The sequence below is a fragment of the Stegastes partitus genome, unplaced genomic scaffold, assembly GCF_000690725.1.
Source record: "Stegastes partitus isolate 25-593 unplaced genomic scaffold, Stegastes_partitus-1.0.2 Scaffold1365, whole genome shotgun sequence".
Lineage (NCBI taxonomy): Eukaryota > Metazoa > Chordata > Actinopteri > Pomacentridae > Stegastes > Stegastes partitus.
Genome location: NW_007579096.1, coordinates 146,350 through 169,797, shown reverse-complemented (window position 1 = coordinate 169,797; position 23,448 = coordinate 146,350). Strand labels below are relative to the sequence as shown.

Sequence of the window (23,448 nt, the reverse complement as noted above, 5' to 3'; positions counted from 1 at the left end):
AGTCACATTGCACATATGCTTTTTAAAATTTTTTTTACATTGCTTCTTCTGCACATGCACTGAATTTTAGCCATGAACAGTACTGTGAATGATATATTCTTGTATATTCCTATTTGTTACCTCAATATGTATGACTAGATGATAGTGTGTCTGAATTTGTGTATTCTGTAAATTGGTTAATCACAGCGTTAGGTGGAGAATTTCATTGCACTAATAACTGGTTTACGACTGCATATGACAATTAAGCCTTTGAATCCTTGAGTTCTTTTAAAAGGCAAACTATTTCCTGCTTTGGCCCTGAATGCTGGCAACGTATGTGAACTCTGAGCTATGGAATCATCCAGTTATCACTGAGGTACTTCGACAGAAATGAATCATTTCCTACCTATTCATTAATCACAACCTTGTACTGAGTTGGATCAGACCAGCTGAACAAACCGTAATATGTGTAACACTCTATGAAAGCCTTCTTTTAAAACTTAACACGAAGGTCCTTGCATTAGCAGCAAATGAGGCAGCAGCAACCTTTATGTTCATCATTCTGTTCACTCTGATTTCAAACTTGACTCCAGGCTTCATCTCAGTTTTTTAGGCGACTATGAGGTCATTATAGTTTGATGCTAACGAACAACATGTACGATAATATACAACGCAGTTTACAATAAACAAGCGAAAGTAATGAATTCACAGACGTCACACACATTTTAGGTGCGAAGTTTGTTTATGTGATGTATTGAACACGTTCCCACGGTGATTACACGTGATTGCTAACACATGTGCAGGATGCAGAGTGCTGGCACAGCCGTGATGACATCACAGCATCGCCTCATCATCACGACCAGCGCCCGATCTTTGATGATGACACAGCAAAGACTGTCGCTCCTGGATGGGCTCCAGGGTTAACGGCGAGCCAATCAACAGCAGCTGTTTACGAGGTCGTGACCTCCCCGCCCTTCCCAGATACGCAAAAGTCAAAATTTGAACCAGGTCACCAGCGCGGTGAGCTCACGAAACACAAGCGCACACTTTGAGGAAAAGTCATCCCGCATGTTGCGGATCAAGATGACAGAGTTCGGTATCAAAGCCCAGCTCATCGTTTGGTGCTAATTGTTTACATCTGCTCATCTTTTAAACGTGCTGCTTGATCTGTGGCTGATAAACAAATAATCAGATATGACTCTGTGATCTGGAAAAGACTCAAACGCTCACCCTGTAAACGGAGGTTAAGCAGCTCACACACACAGAGTTCACCGAGAGGTAAAAGCACAACCCACAGGAGATTTGAAAACACATATTCTGCTTGGAAATATAAAAATAACACATGCAGAACAAACAAATAAAACATAAATGCAAAATTTCTGACTTTATATGTGTGTGTACCTCTGCAGGCTTTGATAGCAAAACAACTCAGTGTAGCTCAACGTAACTAAGAAATTGCATCTTTGTAGAGCGACAGTAGTTGTCTTTTTGAAGTGTCCCTGAGCGAGAGGTACATCTTGCTTATTTGTTGTCTCGTTAAGGCGTTGGACAAGTTTGTAAAAAGGAGAACATAGATCGTTTTGGTACCTTTGGCAGCCTCTCGGGGTCGCCAGGGTGCCGAGGGATGACCTTCTGGAGCCTCTGGAAGCCATAGTCGATTGTTGGTTCATTCAATGCTGCAGAAGACAGAAAGAAACAGGAAGAAGGGGGATGAGTAAAATGGAAACTACCCGAAAATAAAAACAGCCCACACTCAATTTTGACATCATGTTGCACTTGTGTGTATAGTTGGAAACTTTTCCAAAACTAGTAGTCCATTGGTCAAATCTTCTCCAACATTACATCTGCAAAAAATTATTTTTTGGCCAATCAGGGCACAAACAAGCTGCGGACACAATATTACACATGATTTTGATAAAGATGCCAAGCAGCATTATTATTTCCTACAAGCTGTGTTTCATATTCGCTCTCCTTATAGCTCTGTCTTGGCCTCCACCAACTCCTTAAAAAAAAACAAAAAAACAAAAAAACAATCAGCCTCCTCAGCTACTAAATGTTCAGCTGTTGGTTGCTACCTTTGTCTTTCTGCTGTTTGGAGCGGAGCAGGTGGTTAACACATGTACAGAGTTTTTTTTGGCTGTAAATAGCTGCCTGCTGTATCTTTAAACAACACAGATGAGAGAGGTGAAGCTGAACCAAAACAATAAAGCTGCTGAACTCTATAGGAAGAGGCAACCACAGAGTCAGGTGGCGATTCTCAGTGGGTCAATCACAATAAGAAGCCAGCTTTTTAATATAAATTATTGATTATAGCCACTTGAAGACACTTTTTATTTTTATTTTTACTATCCCACATGCTTCATGTTACAAAGAAGAAAAAAAGATGTTACGGTTTTTTCGTCTCTCGCTTCTTTCTGCCAGGATAAACATGTATGACAAGATTTTCCATCAGCCTTCCACTATTTCCAACATCTGCTACTTTTAGATACTTGGTTGGTTTTCCATCCTTAACCTTTTTTATGGTCCAAAGCAACCTCGCTGATTTCCAGCAAAATCCCATTGGTGCCATATATTGTAAAGTGTAGTGCGAGAAGAGGCGAGCCAATGAGAGGAAAAAACAGAGCTGACTCGCAGAAAAGCAGCGGATTTCCTGCAGGATTTGCATCTAGGTAGATTTACATCTACCTATTTTTGGATGCATAATCTCACAAACTTCTCACTATTCATGCCTCAGCTGATTAACGCCTCAATCAACTGTCTTGTTTTCAAGCTTCACTATCTTTAATATGGATATAATGTGGTGCTAAAATGTTTTTGTTGCACCTTTAAAGCTGTTGCAGCTGGTGTTCATCCTGAGAGTGCCTACATGATAAAGAGATGCAGAATCACAACATCTGTGGCAGTCAGCGGGGGGATTCAACTGGTGAAGAGACAGGATGACATCCCATTTTGTGACATTTTGTTCCCAAGCACCACGCTGGTATCGAGTCATTTTTTCCCCCCCTAAAACCGGGTTGGAAAATAATGAACCTGCTCAGCGTGATCTCTACGAGCCGACAGAAGCCTGGAGGTTACAGAGGCAGGCTTGTGACTGAAAGGTCGGCAGTTCAAAATCTGGCTGGGAAACTGTAACTGAGGAAAGCACAGCGCTCAACAACAACCGTGGTGATTCCCTTAAAGCTGAACACTTAAAGTACTCGATTTCAGATTTAACAATTTATCATTTTCCTTCATGAAGAAGAGGTGCAGCAGTAAACTGGAATATTGCTTCTCACGAAAACAAGCATGGGTGTCATTCAAACACACTTGTGTATGTGTTTCTGTTGTACTTTCCACTAGGAAGCTGATCTATCAACATAAATGAGCCTGACTTTGACGAGGTGGACAATGATATTTGCACTGATCAGCCACAACGTTAAAACCACTGACGGGTGGAGTGAATGACATCGATCGTCTTGTTATATTGCAATCGTCTGTGTTCATGTGGATGCTACTTAGACACCTTGTACCACCCATTTAAACATCGTTGCAGAACAAGCACAGCTCCCACGGTAAAAAGCGCTTCCCCACACCATAAAAGCTGCTTAGAACAGCTCGAGGAACACAACAAAGAGATCAAGGCGTTGACTCAGCGTCTTAACCCTAGAGCTCGCATCCAGGGAAGGCGCTGAAAAAGCCTAATCCATGGAGGCCCCATCCTGCAACCCACAAGTCCCGGTGCCACACACCAAAAGACACCACTAGAAGTCCAATGTCCATCCCCGACAGGTCAGAACTGTTTTGGTGGTATGAAGAGGAGCTACACAACATTTGGTAGTTGCTTTTAAAGTTGTGGCTGATTGATGTAGAGTCCTATGATCTGCTAAAAGCTCGCTCATGGAACCTAGCGGTGGTAGTCTGTTTGTCAGCCTGCAAAAATGTACTCCACTTTGGTTGCCAGCTGTCAAAAAGCTAAGTTCACCCAAGTTACAAAAAACATATTTTCTTTCTTCCAGATAGTTTTGGTTTTATTTGTTCAGATTTTTACATAAACATCTGTGAAGCAGATACAAGGGAGAGAATTTCATTTAATTTTGCTTTTCAAAGCACTGGAAAAAAATTCTAATATTCTGAACGATGTTTACTATTGACAAGTTAGGGAATCCGTTTGCAGAAATGTCTAACAGTTAACCTGAGTGACTGGGACATTTAGTTTCTGTAAACAGTCTCTGCTTTTACATCTTCATTTAGAATTTTCAGTGCTTTGGATTGCAGAAGTACATTTTTGTCACCTTCGCTATGTAAGGATTGATGTCAACACCGAAATGAATAAAAAAAAAGAAATTCTGTACACTCTTAAACACGACCAGAGGTCAGTGAAGACATAATTCAGGAGAGATGACTCTTTCAACAATGTCACATTCTGACACTGATGTTAGACTGTCGGTATGAGCTGTAGCAGCGCTGTGATGGAGTGCAGACGGTTAAATGCTACATGAAAATGTGCAGAGATAGATCGACACAGTGGAGTACCTAATGGTGTCAAAAGCATTTGTATGATAATAACACCGCAGGTATAATCTAAAGGGTTTTAAAGAACGCTTAGCATTCACTTTAATGTTCCTCTACAGTCTTTATCCAATCAATATGTCAATCAAGTCGAGCTCTGAAAGCTCTGTCAGTCAGAATGACGATTTACAGGATTTTGCGTGTGTGTCTGCATGTGTGTTTTGTATGAGCTGAACATGTGTCTTCACCCCGTTGTTGAACCCTGTGTGTTTACCGCATGTGTGTGTGTGTGAGGCAGAAGGAGGAAGGAATAAGAGAAGAGGTGGAGAGGCTCTGCTACATGTAGACGTAGGTGTGGGCTGCAGAGGGTGTGTGTGCACGATGTCCAAGTGTGCAGCTGCAGTGATATCTGGTACTTTCCACATCCAGCGCTGATAAATTACTTGCAGCTGAACGCCTCGTGTTGTTTTGTAGTTTCTTTAAGCGTGTGTGTGTGTTTTAGATATATGTCTGTTTTATTATCACATCACACCCAAGTTTCTGGTTTCTGTTATGTCCTAAAGCACTCAATTTGTTAGCAACATAACTTCATAAATTGTGAGCTGTAAAAATTCCAGATGTTAAACTGTCATGGACAATACTTCCCCCCTGCTCCAAGGAAACATTCTGGACAAATTACGATTTTATGATTCATAACTATGTGAACATGATTGAGTGGTCTGGAAGGTGGTGGGTCAAGGAGAAGAGAGCAAGAAAAGAAAAAAAGCAGGGGGAAAGAAAAGTGATGAGAAACAAAGAGGTGAGAGGAGAAGAGAGCGGTGTGCAAAACCATCCAAACAAAAAGAAAGACAGAAAAAACTAAACTCAGTCATGGTTGAGAAAAACAAAAAATTACAAAAACAGCTGCCTAACAGTCGGTGGGATATCAACTGTCAGAATTAACTGCCAGTGTCAGATCTACACTCTCTGTGCATCTCTGGAGACGTTTAACCGATGCCAACACTAATATAACACACACACATGCACACATATACACAACAGGATGACTTAAAGTGGTTTCAGCGCCTTGGGCCTAAAGTATCTCCAACTGACTCTTTATTAATAGAACAATATGTTTCATAAAAAGCCGACTGATGTGTTCTTATGGATTTGTGTAGGTCTGCGTGCATGTTGTCTGTTTGTGCATGCCGAGGCCAAAAGGTCAGGTTTCCCCAAACGATTTCTTCGGCGGTTTTCTTTCCGCACAGACACAGAAATAGTATCAGTGCAGCAGAAGTCGTCCGATTGATTACACGTCAGCGTTAAAAGGCATCAGCTGAGGTGCACCCGCCATAGAAACACTGACACCCACAAGCACCGAAACGCGGCGGAGGTCTCGAGTCTCCGGTTTTGATTGGGAATGCCTGTTTTCCAAGCATGAGGAGTGAAGTGTCTCCTACAAATACACGCCTTTTATTATCATCCAGCAAGTTCCGCTGTTGCTAAACGCCACAAATGTCCACAGATATGTTGTCTCAGCTGCAAACCAACAAGGACACTTGAGCAGATGTGATGATTTGGAGGCTTGAACCTGTTTCATGTTGACAAATTCTGCCACCCTCAGCCATCTCAGCATGAATCCCTCCTCCTCCTCCTCCTCTTCTGCTTCATCTCCCTCCTCTTTCTTAACTACACCTTCTGCTACTTTCATCCATCCATCCTTTCTTCCATCACTCCTCCTCCTCCTCCTCCTCCAGCCTTCCTCTCAGAGTCCAGAGCTGCCATCAGATCAATACTCATTGAAGTTTCATGAGGACAGACCATCCACTCCTGTTTCACAATAAAATGTGAACAGAGGAGGGAGACAGAAGAAAACGAAGAGTGGGGGGAAGTGGCGAAGAGTGAACAAATAATGAAAGCTATATGTCTCCAATTTCTTATGTGCATTTATTATACAGTGGTGATGTTTTTTTCCAGTTATCTTTTAGTGGTGTTTAAAAGAATGCACAGAGGAAGGAGGGGGGGAAAAAAGAGGGTCGGCTGAGGAGTGGGAAGGGAGAAAAAAAAAAGAGTGAAGCTCGGAGGGTGAAAGGACAGAGAGGGCTGATGTAAAAGGAGAAGAAGACGAGGAGGAGGAAGAGAAGAGGAGGTGTGCTGGTATCGATTCTCTGGCCAGCCAGCAGTTCAATACCACTGAATTATTGCTTCATTCTTCCCCTTATGAGATGAGATCTCTTTCTCTCTGTGACTTTCTGCGTTTGTATATGTGTGAATGTACATGTGTGTATCTGCATGTGTGTATCAGTATATGTGTGATCCACTTATGAGTGGATCAATACTTTACAATCTAGTTTTAAAAGTCCAGCTTGCTCTCTGTCTCTCTTGTTTTTATGTGTGCGTCTCGCTTTCTGTTTTCGCTCTCTTCCTTTATATTTCAATCTCTTTCTCTGTCTTTTTGTGCCTGCAAAATAAAAGTTCAATTCTTCGTAAAAGAGAAAAAACAAAACAAAACAAGAACACAAAATGTCGTGAATTTTCAGCTAAAAGTTTCATCTCCACACCTGTGCTTTGGATTCTCACCAGATCTATATAAATGTGTGTGCACATGTGTGTTCATGATGCCAGTGTGTGTGTGTGTGTGTGTGTGTGTGTGTGTGTGTGTGTGTGTGTGTGTAAGCAGTTATTGATTGTCACTTTGTACCATTGTGTGTTTATAGGAGTGTGTGATGTCGAGAATGTTAATTTTTCCCATCAGGCAGATGAAGCAGACATACGGCACCATGTGTATTTGTGTATATGAAGTGTGTGTGTTTGTGTGTGTGTCCGTGTGTGTGTGTACGTATGTGGTAGACCATCTGTTTACCAGACTACTCACCATCTTTCCCTCATATCACTCTGATTTACAATTACTTTCAACTCCTGCCCCTGTTTGAAAGTGTGTGTGGTAAGTTGTGTAAGACATGACCCTATGCAAGTGTGGCTTTGTGCGTGTTCACGTGTGTGTGTTGTTGCATGTGCGCGCCCGTGCGCATGTTTAATTGCTCGCTCCTTACACCCAGAGGCAACCACAGCTAAGGCATTGAAAAACCGCAACAGCCAATCAGCGCTCACCGCTGTGACCTTTCACCAGTGACTTCCAGGGAGAAGCCAACCTTGAGGCGGGGTCAGGCAACCGCAGTAACAGATCGTGTTTCCTGGGTCACATGTTGAAGCGATCAGCCAATCGCGAGGTCACGGGGGGTCATCTCCGCCCAATAAGAGCAGCAGTTAGAAGCCAGACGGACCAATTACCAGCCGGCTAGCCTCGGGGTTTGACCAAAAATGTTTTGACTGAAGCGCATTGAAGCAGGCACACAAACCGAATACCTTCGTCTGTACAAAGAAACTACCATTCAAAGACAGCATTTACCACAACTCACACAGCCAAAAGAACATCTCGGCCTTGTGCTAACAGTTTGTACAGTCTTGTGTTAACTGCAGTTTCCAGAAAACACTTGGCAAGCAACACAGCAGTCCCCTACCCACATTTTATATTGTGGAATGAGTTCCAGTAGATGCAACTATAGACCTTTTCTCTTACAATACAGTAAATAATATCATATCATATCATTCTCTTCATGCAACATTTTGTCTCGTTTTCTAGAAATACATATTGAGCTTTTTATAGCTGAAGTTTCTACATGTATTAACCCTCAGAATTCCCACAAAAAATAGCCAAAATCATTTTTCAGAGCCAGAAACTGTAAAGATTTATTCTACACATCTCATTTAAAAGTTTGTCAAATATGACCTCTAACCACTTTCTGTAAAAGACAAAACATTCTGCACTCGTCAGCACAACTCTGAAGCCGTGTTTTACTCAACTGCAACCAACTGCAGGAAGGTGATAAAATGTTTGCAATCTTTTACCCAAACTCAGCTGAACTGCAGGCTGTGTTTCCGCAGAGCAGAAGAAGTATGGAAGCAAATCAAAAATATAAGTTGTAAAATGTATGTATAGTATGCAGAGCCACTACATATTGCAGTCATATTGCACATAAGACATTTTTTGAGATCTTCTCCTTCCAGCTATGGTTGTGCTGTTTCCATAGAGGTGCAGGACTTAATATTGCAGTGAAAAATGAGCCTACAGTGAGTAAAAACATGACACCCAGAAACTGCTTGGAGTTCAGAAGACTAAACGTACCTTTCCTTTATTCAGAAAGCATTTTTACCATTCTGCATTTTGATCAGAGGATGTTAAAGCTCCCACAAACTTGACACCAACAGTAAAACTGGCAGTTTACACACAGCAAGTTTTTTTCCTCTTCATTGATCAGCTTTAAATCGTCCTCGTTATCTTTGGTTACGTCTCCGATAGTTTCTACAGCAGTTCATTCTTTTCCCTGTCATCATGACGTCATCGTCATGGTGTGATGGAGCCATGTTGAGCGGATCAATACCAGACATCACATCACCTCCATCCATTTCCACATGTATGCGTGAGCTAAATGAGCAAACACACACGTGCTTTCTCCTTTTTCTTTCTTCTCCGTTTCCACCTCTGCCCAACTTCGCAGGAAAACGCTCATTCACAGTCAACAAGGAATCACACACTCAACATTGCATGTGTTTGCGTGTGTGTTTGGCGAGTGTGTGTGTGTGTTGGTAAACTGGGTGTTCTGGATGATTTCACTAATAGTTTCAGTATGGAGGGCCATAAAGAGCAGACTGTTTAATTGTAGCTGCTTTTAACGAGCCTCTGATTATGGCAACATTCTAACGAGTGTGGGTCGTTAATGTTGACTAATCTACAGTCATTAGTTCAACACTGTCTGGCCTGAGAGTGAACTGCAGCTTATAGATGCTATTCACACACACACACACACATGCACACACAGTCTCCCTCTCTGACACATGCACAGATGCTCATATACACAAACACACATTTCTAAAGACCAGGGAAGAAAAATGACACCACAAAATAACGACAATACTTGAATCAAGAACATGTACATGTGTGTTTGTGGGGAACCTACCTGTGTATATGAACCGTCCCGGTGTGCCTTTGCAGAACTGTTTGGATTTGTAAGACAGAGTGACCTCTACGACCCCTGGGATGTGTCTGGGAGGCGTCTGCACCCGGATGGCATGCGGCGTAATCAGCTAGAAAATTAAGGAAAAAGGGGACCAAGAGTCACCCAGAGGAAACAAAACAATAGGACAGAACAACGTCTTAAGTGTGTTAATTTTGAGCTGCCTGGTTATCTTAAAACTGCAGCAAACAACCAAAGAACTGCTTATTTCTTCAGAATCTAATAATCCTGGATCCAGTTCTGGCTATTGCTGTGCATTAGTCTGTGTGTGTGTTAAAGTATGTTTATGGGAGCTTTCTGGCTAGAAGTTTGCTGTAAAGTTTATTTTAGTTTGTGAGCTGGAGGTACATTACATTTGCACTTGTTAATGTGGTGAAATGCATCTCTAACTGACCCGTATTTACATTTGGTTCAATTTTGCATCAGCTGGAATGCAATGTGTGCAGCAGCAAATATCGCTTCCTTTTTTTCTTTTCGCAAATATTTAAAAGGAGATACGCTTATAATCAGTGTTGAATGTGTTTGTAATCTTGTATGTGGAAAGATATTAGATGAAGTCCTGTAAAACGGCATTAAAGGAATGACTGGCGCTTTATTTCTCACTTTGAATATGTTGTTTGACTTATTACCGTGTCCAACTGTGACCAGAAGTTTAGCATGCCACGAAAAAACAAACTAACAAACTATCATGAATAAAATCTGATTTCCTTGCATCTGTGTTGATACTAAATGGAAACAAAATCAACGTTTTGAGCTGTATGTGACAAAAACTAACCATTTGTCACTTTTTTAATGGATGATTTTCAGAAATAGTTCTCACTATTGGCCCAGGTTTGTGAAAAATCCGCACGCAGGTGGGAGAGATGCACACAAACAGAAATTGGCAAACATGCAATCACTTTTCCACAGACACACTTTTTCAAACAGCGTTTTCTTGCTTCGGAATCAATAATCAGGTTGAGTGCAAATGAAACATTTGGTTGGCCGGAATCCATTCGCAGCCAGTCTGAGCAACGCCAGGAGAGCTGAGTCAGTTTGAACTGAACTGAACTGAGACTCTGTACACATGTTAGTGTGTGTAAGTGCGGCTCTCAACACTGTAAACAAACCCCTCAGCTCTTAACACGCACACACACACCCATCCACGTATGCCAGCGTGTACACACACACACTCACACACACACACACACACAGACACTGTTGTTGTTGGAAAGGAGCCATGGTCGCTCTGCACACACGGTGAGTGGAGTCAGAAGACAAATAAACATTCTGTAGAGGAGTGGAACTGGGGAAAAGTATGATAGTAAGCTGTGTGTGTGTGTTTTTGTGAGCATTAAGCCGATGGCTATCAAAACCCGCTGATTTGATCAGTATTCCAGGGAGAAGGAGACAGAGGGAGTGTGGGTGAGGAAGGTGGAGAGCGGGGCGGCGGTCACTAGTTGGTGGGGACTCATTAGAGACGCAAACCTCATTTAGACAAACATTAACGCACACAAACATGCACTCGATCACACACAGTTAAGAGCCTGACCGTGAAGGAAAGTATGTTTTCATATTGAATTACTTCCAACGGTCCGAGGGCAGAAACACACAGTTGAGGGGTTGAAACAACATCGAGGGGAGGATGACTGCTGGTAAACTGACCTCGCTCCAAACCAGCATGGTACCGAAGATAACTTGGAGACCGTCGAAGAAGTTGTCTCCTATGATGATGACTGTGGCACCCCCCGTGGTCCACCCCTCGCTGGGACTGATGGCTTTAATACAGGGAGCTGCTCCTACAGGGAATTGATGGGGGGGAAGATTACAGCCAAGAGAGGAGAGGAAGAAAAAAAAAAGAGGGGTAAAACAATTATTACCAGATTGTTGGCATTCAGGATGCATCTGAAATAAATAGCTGTTGAATAAAACCCAACATTCGCTCGTGACATGCGAAATTTTATTCGACAAGTCACGGCTATAGAAAAGCGTTTCTTCCCTTTAAACAAGCGATCCATCTCTAAACAGGGAGGGAAATCTGGCTTGAAGCATTTTCATCCCTGTTGCATCTGCACCTCATAATTCTTCATGCTACACCCTTGGATTCTGGCTGCGTTCCAGATCATCACACTACACTTTTACACTGAATACGCTGCCGATTCCAAGTCTTTTTCAATTGGTCCTTGACAAGAAAGATTTCTCCTTGTAAATTATTCTAAAATGAGAAGATAAACCTCGGAAAGAAGTGCTGAAGTTTTATGTTGTGTGACTTTTCAAACACTTGGATGCATATTGACACCCAGAAAGAATAGATTGTGGAACTTTTACCACTTAAACTAAAAATCCTGTGTTTTGTCAATGTTGGATGCAGTGTGGTTTAAAAGAATCAATCTGACAGATCCTGCATAGCTTATTTACTTCTTGTATATCCGAAAGCTTGACTGATATGAGATTAGCATTGTTCACTTTTTAAACTAATGATATGACACTGATAAAAACACGCACAGACGCTTTCGTTTGCATCATATTGCTTCAAACCAAATGGATATAGTCGGCTTATGCCACTTCAATGTTGAGTATTGTGTGTTTAAACTCATCCCATATCATAACAATAAAAAGCCTGTCTGTCAAAAATCAGCTTTCACTGCACAGTGTGTGTATGTGTGCGATTATCAGTATTCAGCTGAATTACAACAACACTCCTTAGTCTGGGTGTGTTTATGAAAAAAAAACGTAATGATATTAGGCCCGGCAACACACACACAGAGCACCACGCCATGCATTGTGTGTGTAGTGGGTTGGATTAGCCAGATGGAGGGGCAGGAATCACCTGATAGGATTAAACCATCAACCATCTGGTGGCCATGCTGCTTACGCTCACACACACATGCACGGACACACAAACACACACTCGAGCACAGACAGCCCTGTGTACCGTGTTCTAGGTAAGACGGCGTTCCTTCTACAGGGTCGAGCCTGCGGGCCCGTCGGCCATGTTTGGAGTTGTTGTGGACAAACATGTTGTCGGAGACTGACAGGACGTGTCCCTCCACGCTCACCGTAGTCGACACCACCACCTGGAGGGACGCAGGGGGAGAGAGCGGGAGAAACATGGGCGGAGGGAGCGGAAAATGAGTAGCCAGGAGGGGGAAAAAAGAGGTGAAAATCAGTGGGAATGTGAAAGGAGGGAGAGAGGAAGAAGGGACAAGCAGTGGAAGGGTGAAGGAAGGGGGGGAAGGAAAAAAAAAAGGAAAGCAAAAATGAGGAATTACAACGTTGGGGGGTCATGAGATCATTGCAAGGAGGAGTTAAAAGCGTGAAACTGTGAAAAGCTCTTTAAATGTAACGCGTTATCACTGCTATTACCATCACCCTCAACACACACTAAGTCACTGTGACTGCACGGTGTGTGTGCACACGTGCGTGTGTGTGTGTGTGTGTGTGTGTGTGTGTGGTGTCTGTCCTCCTCTGTTCAATAGTTCCTGATGGGTCCGGCCCTTAATTATCTCCCAGGGAAACAGAGCTGTCTTTTCTGGTTCCAGTACAATAGAGCTGCACAATTAGAGGCACAGATACCGTCACATACTTGCTACTGTATGATTCTCTCCGTCCTGTCTCTCTCTCTCGCTCACACAGACACACAAAAATGTGCACACAAGCTGAAACACACACGTATCACACGCACACTTACACACAAGTGCCACGGTAATAAATCTATCAGTATCTTTTGGGCGTCCAGTATCTCTACACTGCCTCAAGTGATGTCTTCCTGATTGTGTTGCGGCCGTGCAGATAAGGAAATAATAATAACCGCACTGCCTTAAATCTTATTCACAGCCACTCAGTCATCTTTTCTTTCTTTCTTTCTTTCTTTTTCTTTCTTTCTTTCTTTCTTTCTTTCTTTCTTTCTTTCTCTGCCTCCCTACATTGTGTGTATATTTATGTTCAGACAAGTCGGGGTCAGGATCTCATGTTTCCTGTAAAGGCGCTGATAGCTTATTTGCTTACACACATAAACACTCATGCACATCCACATTCCTATGTTTATGTGTTGCACAAACCATAAACTTATGTGTATTATTATGTGTTATGTCCACAGGAGACAAAAGGAAAACTGAGAAAAAGACAAAGAAGCAACACAGCACAAAAAAAAAAAGAAGAAACAATTGACAAGAGTGGGGAAAAAAAATCAGGCGGTTTGTACCTGGAACCTCCTCATGTCTCGTGGGTTTCCTGCATTCTTTAAGCAGTTCTGGTTGCACTTGAGGAAAAACTTGAGGAAAAATCTGTGGAGACAAAGAGGAAAAAGGCCATATTTGAGGTTAACAGTTTTAACAATAGACCAGAGCGAAGACTGCTTCCTTCCAAAATATGAGTTCGAGCCCAGTCTCCGACACGCAGCACAGACAGATCCTCCAAAACAGATAGAGAAATTAATATTTCATACTGTTTGAAAGTCAAAATGAATTTCCTTGTGGAATTTGCTCGCAGATATGAGGAACAACCCTTTTTGTTCTTAAATCCACAGCAGCTGCTTTGAAATGCCACATAAAGACTTTGGATGAACATATAAGAAGTGCTGCGGCACACTCCAGCAAAGATGGAGAAAATATGTGACTGTGAGCCAGTTTAAGTTTGAGAAAATCTAGGTTTGACCTTCAATTTTATACTTTTGTGAATCCAAACTTCGCCACACTTCCACACTGACATCTACACACCTTTTTTTTTTCAACCCAAAGAATAGGTTAACCTGTTCTCATCTTTCCTGCAGTCTTTGTTGAAAAGGATTTTAATATTATTAGTTTGCAACATGTAAAGGTCTTTTGTATCTGTATTATTGTTCTGTGTAAAACAGTGAAGTGCAACACAGTCAAAGCCATGAAAGCAGATTTTGAAGTCTTCGCTGTGCAGGTGATTTCTTTGTGCTAACCCTGATGTCAAGTCATTAAAAAAGGCGAACTATGTTGACATTAGGTGTTTGAAACGAGACCATATGTCATGAATCTATATTACAGAATAAATCAAACACACAGATGGCCATCAACGGCAAACAAACACATCCAGGTTGTGTTTTGGTGTGAGCCAGCTGGCCAGCCTGGCAGAAGCAACAAGGCACGCTTGCAAAAAAACACAAACACACACATGTTCATGTTTGCATGTACAACTGTGTTCAACAAAAGCAATGTAACATAGCACAACATCATATGCAAGTAATCTTTCCTGTACACTGCACTTGTACAAAACCTTTGGCTTCTGTCTTTCACTTACTGTCAGTGATATTATGTGGTAATAAACAGCTGTATTTTGTCTTTGTTCAATTTATTTCCGCACATCTTTACAGAACCAAACCATTTATAGCATGAAATCATAGATTAAAAACATAAAGCACCACTAGTCAGTTGCAATGCAGTCCAATCCAGTATTTTTCCAACAACCCTACCTACTAGTCAAAGCTCAATTTAATGTGTTTTAATTGGACTCTTTACACGAATTCTAATCAGTAACAATGGATCCACAAACTGCAGCCCTCCAGTAAAAAAAAATGGAGTTGAAACAACATGTCTCTGTGCAACATAAATTAATAATAGAAGCCCCATTATAATATCAAGATCGCAGCATTATTGCATTATCTGGATTTCCTGAAATTGTGTCCACTTATGTGCTTTTCACAAGTCATCTCCACTCCCTCGTGGATGGTGCTCTACTGGTTAAGATATGACAGCCGCTGTACTGGACCACCAGAACAAAGCGAGAGGTGTGTGTTCATGTGTGTGTGCAAACATGCTCTCCACATGTGAGTGTGTGTGTGTGTGACGGTGCAGCACAGCCCAGTGGCAGGTCTGAGTGTAAAACTCTGCATTAACGAGCTCAGCCTTCGTTAGAACACCGGCGCTGGGATTCTGCATGCCTAATTATGTTGACCCCTCACCCCCGGGTGACAGCCTATCACAGCGGAGGACAGCCACGGTGACCCTTGCTGACCTCCCACTGTCTAGTCCTCCTCACAACACTAGCATAGCGTTAACACGAGCACCTCAGCTGACCCGCCGTTGTAGATCTCTGTGTAAAGGAGGTGATTTGGAGGCTCAAACACTTCCCCGCTCATCTGCCTGATGTATGAAAAGACCAAAGCAGCGGTAGAGGAAGTGTTCATCTCTATTAGTGATTCTCTAATGTAACTAAAAGTCCTGTATTTGACTGAGTAAAAATGACTTAAATCGAATTTGTACTCAATGTGAGAAGAAAAAAAAATGCTTTCAGAGTGTTAAAGTTACACCATTTATTAATTTAGCTGTAAATTAAACTTTGTAACACAGTAAGTGAAATAAAATTTGCATGTGAAACGTAATGGAGTGTTAGTGTGAAGCATGAAGTATAAAGAGGGACAAAATATACTACTGAAAAACACAAAAACCTCTAAATGTACCCAAGCTACTATATCATTGCAATGACAGGATATTAACTCATAATTTCATTGTCGGCTGCATACTTGCTGCTGCTGACTCAGTTTTTAGTGCCGCAGCATTACGTGGTATCGGGTTACCTTACATTTAAACAGAGTTCCACACAGTGAGATGTAGAGATTTTAATCTGTGGAAAATAGAGACCACTGGGTACTTGGTATCCATCCAAGGTGTCAGAATCAGTACTGGAAAAGAAAACGTTGGATTGTAGAATCCCTATAATCAACATCTATCATCAAAATGCTTTGTGCATCCTTCAAACCCTAAACTGAACAGATTTCCTTCCTTCCATACTAGACATTAGTTATGAGTTAGTGAGGTATGTTTGGTCAAGAGTCAGAGTTTTCTACATCATGAAGGTGCTCTCTTTTAACCTGCTACATCACCATGGTAACTGATGCTGCACAGCTAACTTGGTCAAGGCGAGGTTATGTCCAGAGTTCGAATGATGATATTCTCTTTGAGCGATATAAGTTTTCAGCGAAGAAATGCATTATTTCTGTGAGAAAGTAGACAACCACTGTTGTGATATTCATTATGTCTGATTAAGGCTTTAGGTTTTGTCAAACCAGCTAACACAAAGGAAGCCTGGCTTTGTCAAACTTGCTGTGTAGTAAACTCCTCTGGTATTCCTGGATGTCCCGTCATAATACAATTGTAACATCCTCATCTTGAATATTTTAAAACAGTTAAGTGCGAATTAGCTTGTGAGCTTCTTCTGCGCCTCTTTTACGACACTTTGCTGCCTTTTGCAGCTCACTTCTGCCCCCTGCTGTTACTGCAACTTGTACACTGTAGAAAAGTACATTTGAGCCGTAGTTGAGGTGAATTACTTTTTTGAATAAATGGTATTTAGCCCTCTGGTTTGGTGAAAGCAGGTATCCTGGGTTTTATCAACTTGGTGTTACACTTTGTCCTGGTAAATAGATATTCAAATTTAAGTGAAAGTGTATCACAAACCTGATGCACACATTTCTACAGATTTTTCTGCTACCACTCAACCACTGTGTTTTTAATGCAGGATTACAGAATAAAGACAAGGACGGAAAGTCTAATGCTAAAATTGTATTTACATTCTACATTTCGGTAAAGCTAAAACGAAAAAGTTGACTTTCCTTAAAATTAAGTTGCAGCGATGCAAACGGTTCATTTGAGAAGAACATAATGATTTAAGTACATCTAAGTTAAACCATTAAACCAGTGACAGCAATATGACTTGTTAGCTTAATGTGGATTAACTTAATTCATTTACCAATCCATCTAAGTTGGTCCCACAGTCCTTTTTCAGTGTATCTTGTATTCAATTAAAAATTCCTTTGCAGCACTACTAGCACTTGATGACTCCACTGGGCACCTTTATGTGAATTACCCTGAAAAAAATGCACTTCTTTCATTTCTATTTCTGCTCTGTGGTTACTGTAACACTATTTCTGCTGCCTCCAAAGTTAAATGCTCTCATCTCTACTGCTGCACCACTGTAAAAGGGATATGACTTGAGACATCACCTTAATAATCACCACAATCAGTTCAATAATATCAATTTCCCCTCTCAGCGTATCCACAAACCAAATAACTCTGTCTATCATTGGCTTAATTTATTGGTGATCTCATTATTTTTCATATTTCCATCTACCGCTGCGCTCCGTCCGTCTTTTTCCTGGGAGACTGTTTTCTCTCATTGATTGCCAAAAGTACATATTCTACATTTTAATGCAGTATGTGAGCGTCCCTCTTCCCCCTTCACTTGACCCCATCTGGCCTAATCAACTCTGCTACACAAAGGCCCTGCAGCGACGCACACACACACACAGGCACACACTCACAGACACCTTGTGTGAATTGATTGGCTGGTCCAGTCGCTGGTCGTTAAGAGGCCTCCAATTAAACTGGGCAATTATAAGAGTCTGAATGATGGTGGGGGAGGGGAGCTCTCTCTCTTTTTCTCTCTCTCCCCCCCGCCTCCCTCCTCTACCTCACTCGAGGCCCGATCATGTTCAAGTGATAACGGCGCTGTTGACCTTTGCTATATTGTGAGTACCGCACTCAGAGAGCTGACCTCACATCGGTCCTGCCTGCTGCAAACACACACACACACATACACACACACCCCATCTGTTCAGGGAAGTGTTAGAGTCGTGGTGAGCAGCAGAGATTAAAAATTTAAGAAGAATGATAATAATGTTTGAAGACAAGATTATTACTGTCTTTTGAGCGCTTGTCATTTTTTTTCAGATTCATTTTTAGTATGTTGCCTTCATTAGATAGTGTTGATATAAAACATGGGTTATTACATGTGGAGAGAGTCTCCTGCCAGGAACTGAACCAGGGACATTTCACTTGCCACATGCTTATCATTTTTACTTTCTGTGCTTTTTAGAATTTCCATATCTAGTAGCAGCAGTGTGATTAAAGGAGAGCTTGCAGTTGAGCTTAAGTTTAATGAAGTTATACTTTTATCAAAGTGAAAAAAGCATTAGGGTTAGGGCTAGGGTTAGGGTTAGGCAAAGATGGGGGGTAATAGTTAAAACATTAAATACACATCAGTGACTATTCTTCTGAACCCCGAAACCCACTGGCAGGTTTTAAAAGTATGTTGTCTTCACAGAAAAAAAAAAGTCAAAATTACACCAGTTATCTGAGCCAGAAATGGTAAAAACAGGATTTTCAACCTTCAGCCGTTCCATGAAGTACTCATCTGTGATGTGCAGTTTTGTCAGAAAAATGACCAAATCAAATCCTAAAAATTGTGATATTTCATCAAAATCGCTCAATTCTACATGTCTTGTTTAAAAAAGTAAAACAAACAAACAAACACACAAACAAACAGACAAACAAAAACAGTGACCAGTAACAGGAATCTGTAAAAACCAGATCATTCCGTGCTCTTTGGAGCAACTGAAAAGCAATCAGTGATTCAGCTATGACCAGCATCACAGGATGAACTACAGGTCGTGTACACACAAAGCTGACGGGAGACAAATATGGAAACAATAGTAAAGAGTAAAATATGTATAGTTGGTAAAATTATGTTTGTTTTCAGTATTAGTAACACCTGTGGGCAATACGTTAATGCAAATCTGCCTGGAGACTCACAGTTCATCTTTAAATTTTAAAAGTTAGTTCAATAAAAAGTCTAGCTCAATAGCACTATCAAACGTATTGAAACTGCTCCTCATGGTAAAGTACATGTTGATGCTGACGCTTACTTAGATACAACATGTTCAGCTTATGATTTATTTTGTGCAAGGGTTAGAAAATGCAGAATGATGGAGTCATCATTACTGTCATTAACATATAACAATTTTATGGAAGTTTTTTGATGCAGCTATTTTTGTCTTTAAGGTCCTGAGTGTGTTTCATCTGATCCTGCACAAAAAGACCAAAGCATCAGAATATATTTTGTTGCTAAACACTGACATATCCCAGACTGTGGTAATCCCCCAGAAAATCCTCTTAGCATTCAGTAAAATTGAAAATGATTTATGCTTTATGGGTTTTTTTTCCAATCAAAAAATACATAAAGTGGCATTATGTAAACATACTGGCCTTAAAAGGGTTAAAATCCCAAAAATAAATGAATATTTGTTAATTATGATCATTACTGATTTTGGATAAAAATGAACTCTATTTATAGTTTTTATGACAGTGTTTTTGACAGACATTTTTGTCTTTAAGGACCAACTTAAAAGAAGCGTTAATAATATTTGTTTAATCAAAAAGTCCAAATGTCTGCTGTGAAAAACAAAGTTTTCTTTGTTGCCTAGTAGTGGGGAAGAAAAACCCCATATCTGACAAATGCACAGCCATGGCATGTTGTATTATTCTAATAATAAGTTTTATTGGTAAAATTTCATCAAATCTTTGTTTGCAGACAAAACAACATTAGCTGCAGGATTCATAGAATCACTTTGGCCATCTGATGAATGCTAGTCCAATACTACTGTCCCTTTATCTTCAGCAGCTCTTGAGAAAAGTTGTCTCATTGCTAACTTTCCAAAGGCTTTATGTCATTTGGTGCTGGGTAGAAGGTATAGAGAATTTGCTGCCATGGCCTCCTACATTCATTCAAAGACTTGACACACACCATTACCAGCTCTGCTCAACTGCATTGTATGCTCTTTAAAATCAGAAAAGGTGATGAGAGTTTGCTTGTTATCTTGCTCCAGTGAGGCAGCTAAACCTAAATATTCAGTACATTTAAATCCCAGTACAGAATGTCGAATGCCGGGTCAGTAATCTTCGCCTGTTGTTAGGTTACCATGGTGCTGCATAGACTTCTAGTCATGATAATCTAACAAATCATAGCTCGGCCTGCAAGAAATGGTTGACTTGTGCTGACTGTGGCCTGTTAGACACGATGATTTAATCAGCTGTGCTCTTGTTAGTGCTATCTAGTCTGTTAGCCATAGTAATGTAGCAAACAACAGTTGGATGCTGTTTTTTTTTTTTATATCCTGTTAGCCATGGTGTAGTGGTGAACAGCACAGTTACATCCATTATTTAGAAGCTGAGATGGCAATTATGGCTCAGAGCACAACTGACATTAATATTTAATATATAGGGCTAACACAGACCTGAAGAGAGAGAGGGAGAGGAAGTGACAGAGAGAGGGGATGGAGAGGGCGTCGGGATGTAGAAAGAGAGAGAGAGAGAAACACAGTGGGGGGGAATCCAGAGAGTGTGTGAAGGAGAGACAAATGAATCAGGAAAGAGGATTATGGGAGTTTGTTTCGACCACTCTCCTGTCATTTAAACTGTTACAATGCCAACAGGGCAAGGGTGACATCCGGGGGAATTCCAGCTTTGTGGGTGTGTGTGTGAAAAACAGTGTCTAAGACTGAATGTCTGTGTCCGTTTTATTCCCCAAAGACCTGCTGTTCTACTGAGCCAAGAATAACGATGCTGCCTTGGAAGTGAAAGGAAAAAAAACAAAAATTCTTTCAAAAACACACCCGCACACACACACACAACCACACACATGCGCACGGCTTTCTGGTGAGTTGTTGCTGACAGGTGGAGAAATTGCAGCGAGTCAGTTTGTGCAGACAAACTGAACAACAGATCAGTGCTTTTGCTGCTCCTGCCTCCTCTGTCTCCCTGCTTTCTTCAGATGTCTTGTTTCACCTGCCTGCCAAGTTTCTTGGCAGTGCGTTCTGACAGAATGATGATTTTCACCATCTTTCTCTACGTGCACGTGTGTGAAACAACTTGCTAATGTCTGTGTACCTTTCATAACTGCCAGTAATTGATCAGTTACTGGCTGTGTGGAAAATAATGCCATTCTGCACAAAGATGAGGACAACTTTAATATGATTCAGAACATATTTGAGTTGCATTTCCCAGACTGCACACACTGGACAAGGGCAACATGGAAGCAACCCTCTGAACTCCAAGCAGTTTCTGGACATTTTGTTTTGCTCCTATACTCACACTATAACCCATTGTGGACTCATTTTTCACTATAATATAAAGTCCTGCACCTCTATGAAAACAGCACAACTCTGGCTAGAAGTAAAGAAAACTCTGTCTTGTACTTAGTATGACAAAGTTATAAGAAAACAATCAATCAGAAAAAAACAAAAAGACATATAACGGTTGAATTTAGCGATGCCTGATAATATCGGCCCAACGATATTATCGGCCCAATATTGGCCTAAAAATGTAACATCAATATCGTCACAGTTTTTTTGTATGTTTTTTTTTTTGCCTACAATGAAAAACGATCTGGTGACCTGTCCAGGGTGTCCCCTGCCTTCGCCCTAAGTTGGCTGGGATAGGCTCCAGCCCCCCCCCGCGACCCTAGTGAGGATTAAGTGGTGTATAGATAGTAGATGGATGAAAAACGACAAAATAATGCCTGGATTTCGCCGGCATTTACTGGCGCGCAAATGATGACGACATCAAACTGTGTTGTGAAGTGTGTAAACAAGTGTGGCTGCAGGAACAAACATATATTGGTATTGGTTGATATCGGATTTGGAAACTGAGAGTTGGACATTATTGGTATATCGGATATTGGCCAAAAATCCCCAGTTGAATTTCTTTGATTATTTGTTTTCCAGAAAATTGGAAGACACTGGAATTAACATAAATAACATGCACTAGAATAATATTTTTGTAAGGGCCTGCAGGTGTTACCAGCACTGCAAAAAGGCTGGCTACATATACTACAGAGATTACAGTAATATTTATAGTATTTTATTTCTGTTTCCATTACTTCTTTACTATCTGCTCAGTGTAAACACAGCCTGCAGTTCATCCCAGTTCAGATGAAAAGTCCCTTTATTGTTTTATCACATGACTGTTAGGCAATTCGCTAATGGCATTGCAGTCGCACCAAAAGCAAAAGATTAGTTGCTTTTAAAAGAATGTGGTTAATGCAAATTAATTATTTTTTAGAAAATGTGTAGAATACAGCAGTTTTTTAAATCATATTTCATATTTTAAGCTTAGATTTGGTTCCGTTTTCTGACAGACCAGCACTTTACAGACAACTATTTTGAAATCTATTGGAAAGTTGAAAATCTGAGAATTATTTCTGTTTTTACAGGTTCTAGCTCTAATAAATTGGGTAATTTTGGAGACTTTTGAACAGACAATAAGCCCCTCAACCTGCCGGTAGTCTTTTTGGGTTCAGTGAGTTGATACTGTAGCTACAATCATAGAATTATTGAGCAGCCTTTCAGGTCAACATGCTTTTCCTTCTCATCTGTCATTTCAAAACACTAATCTAGCTCATATGTGCAATGTGTGTTTCCCTCTCAGTGTGTTGATCCGTCAGAGATCAACTTCCGGTTTCCTGTTTACACTGAGAGTTTGTGATTGTTTAATGTGATGACATCAGATAGCATCGCTGGGCTTTCTGCCGGCTATCTGAGCATGCAGCAGGAGAAACAACGATGCAAAATACTACTACGCCCTCTGTTTGGCTGTTACCACAATAATAATGTGATAATATATCGCTTCCTGAGAGGGGAAATGCTTGTTTTTTTTTTGCCTGCAGTTTCTTGTTCAAGAGCACTTCAGCAGAGATAATGGCTGCTAATAGCGGGATCAAACAGGGAGAGACTCTTTATTCCATAGACTGTACTTCTGTACATCTATTTGAATGATTACAGCAATTTGACTGTTATGGAATTTGGATTGTCTAAGCAAATTAAGAGTTCATTCCAGAGGAGTGGCACACTAGGGTATTTTGCATTGTATGTGTTGATAAGATGAGTTTAAAAGAACCAGATACATTAAAATTACAAAAAGAGGCAAAGGGACGAATCTGAGGATGAACACAGTTTATTATTACTTGGAATTTTAACTGGAAATCCTCTTTAGTGTTGATTCAGTAATATGTGAGTAGTACCAAGTCTTGAATAACCCCAAAAAGAGCCAAACCGAAAGCTGATAATTTCTGTAACAGCTCCCCACATGCAGCTGTGAAACCTTACAGCGCATTTTATGATGCAAAGTTCAATTAACTGTTGTTGAAG

The 23,448-nt window shown here is 41.0% G+C and overlaps 1 protein-coding gene across 4 annotated transcripts in view; it reads right to left on the bottom strand.

Annotated features, from left to right (window-relative positions):
* Positions 1 to 23,448, bottom strand: part of LOC103370065 (transcription factor COE1-like) — a 100,810-nt gene that overhangs the window by 19,790 nt on the left and 57,572 nt on the right. For 2 of the 4 annotated variants that reach the window (XM_008298974.1, XM_008298976.1), the window contains exons 7-11: positions 13,705 to 13,786; positions 12,436 to 12,577; positions 11,166 to 11,299; positions 9,465 to 9,591; positions 1,567 to 1,655 (exon numbers count right to left, since the gene is read on the bottom strand). In XM_008298974.1, the coding sequence (XP_008297196.1) occupies positions 1,567 to 1,655; positions 9,465 to 9,591; positions 11,166 to 11,299; positions 12,436 to 12,577; positions 13,705 to 13,786 (574 nt within the window). The remainder of the gene's footprint in view (positions 1 to 1,566; positions 1,656 to 9,464; positions 9,592 to 11,165; positions 11,300 to 12,435; positions 12,578 to 13,704; positions 13,787 to 23,448) is intronic. The other 2 variants (XM_008298975.1, XM_008298977.1) reach the window with 1 other exon arrangement.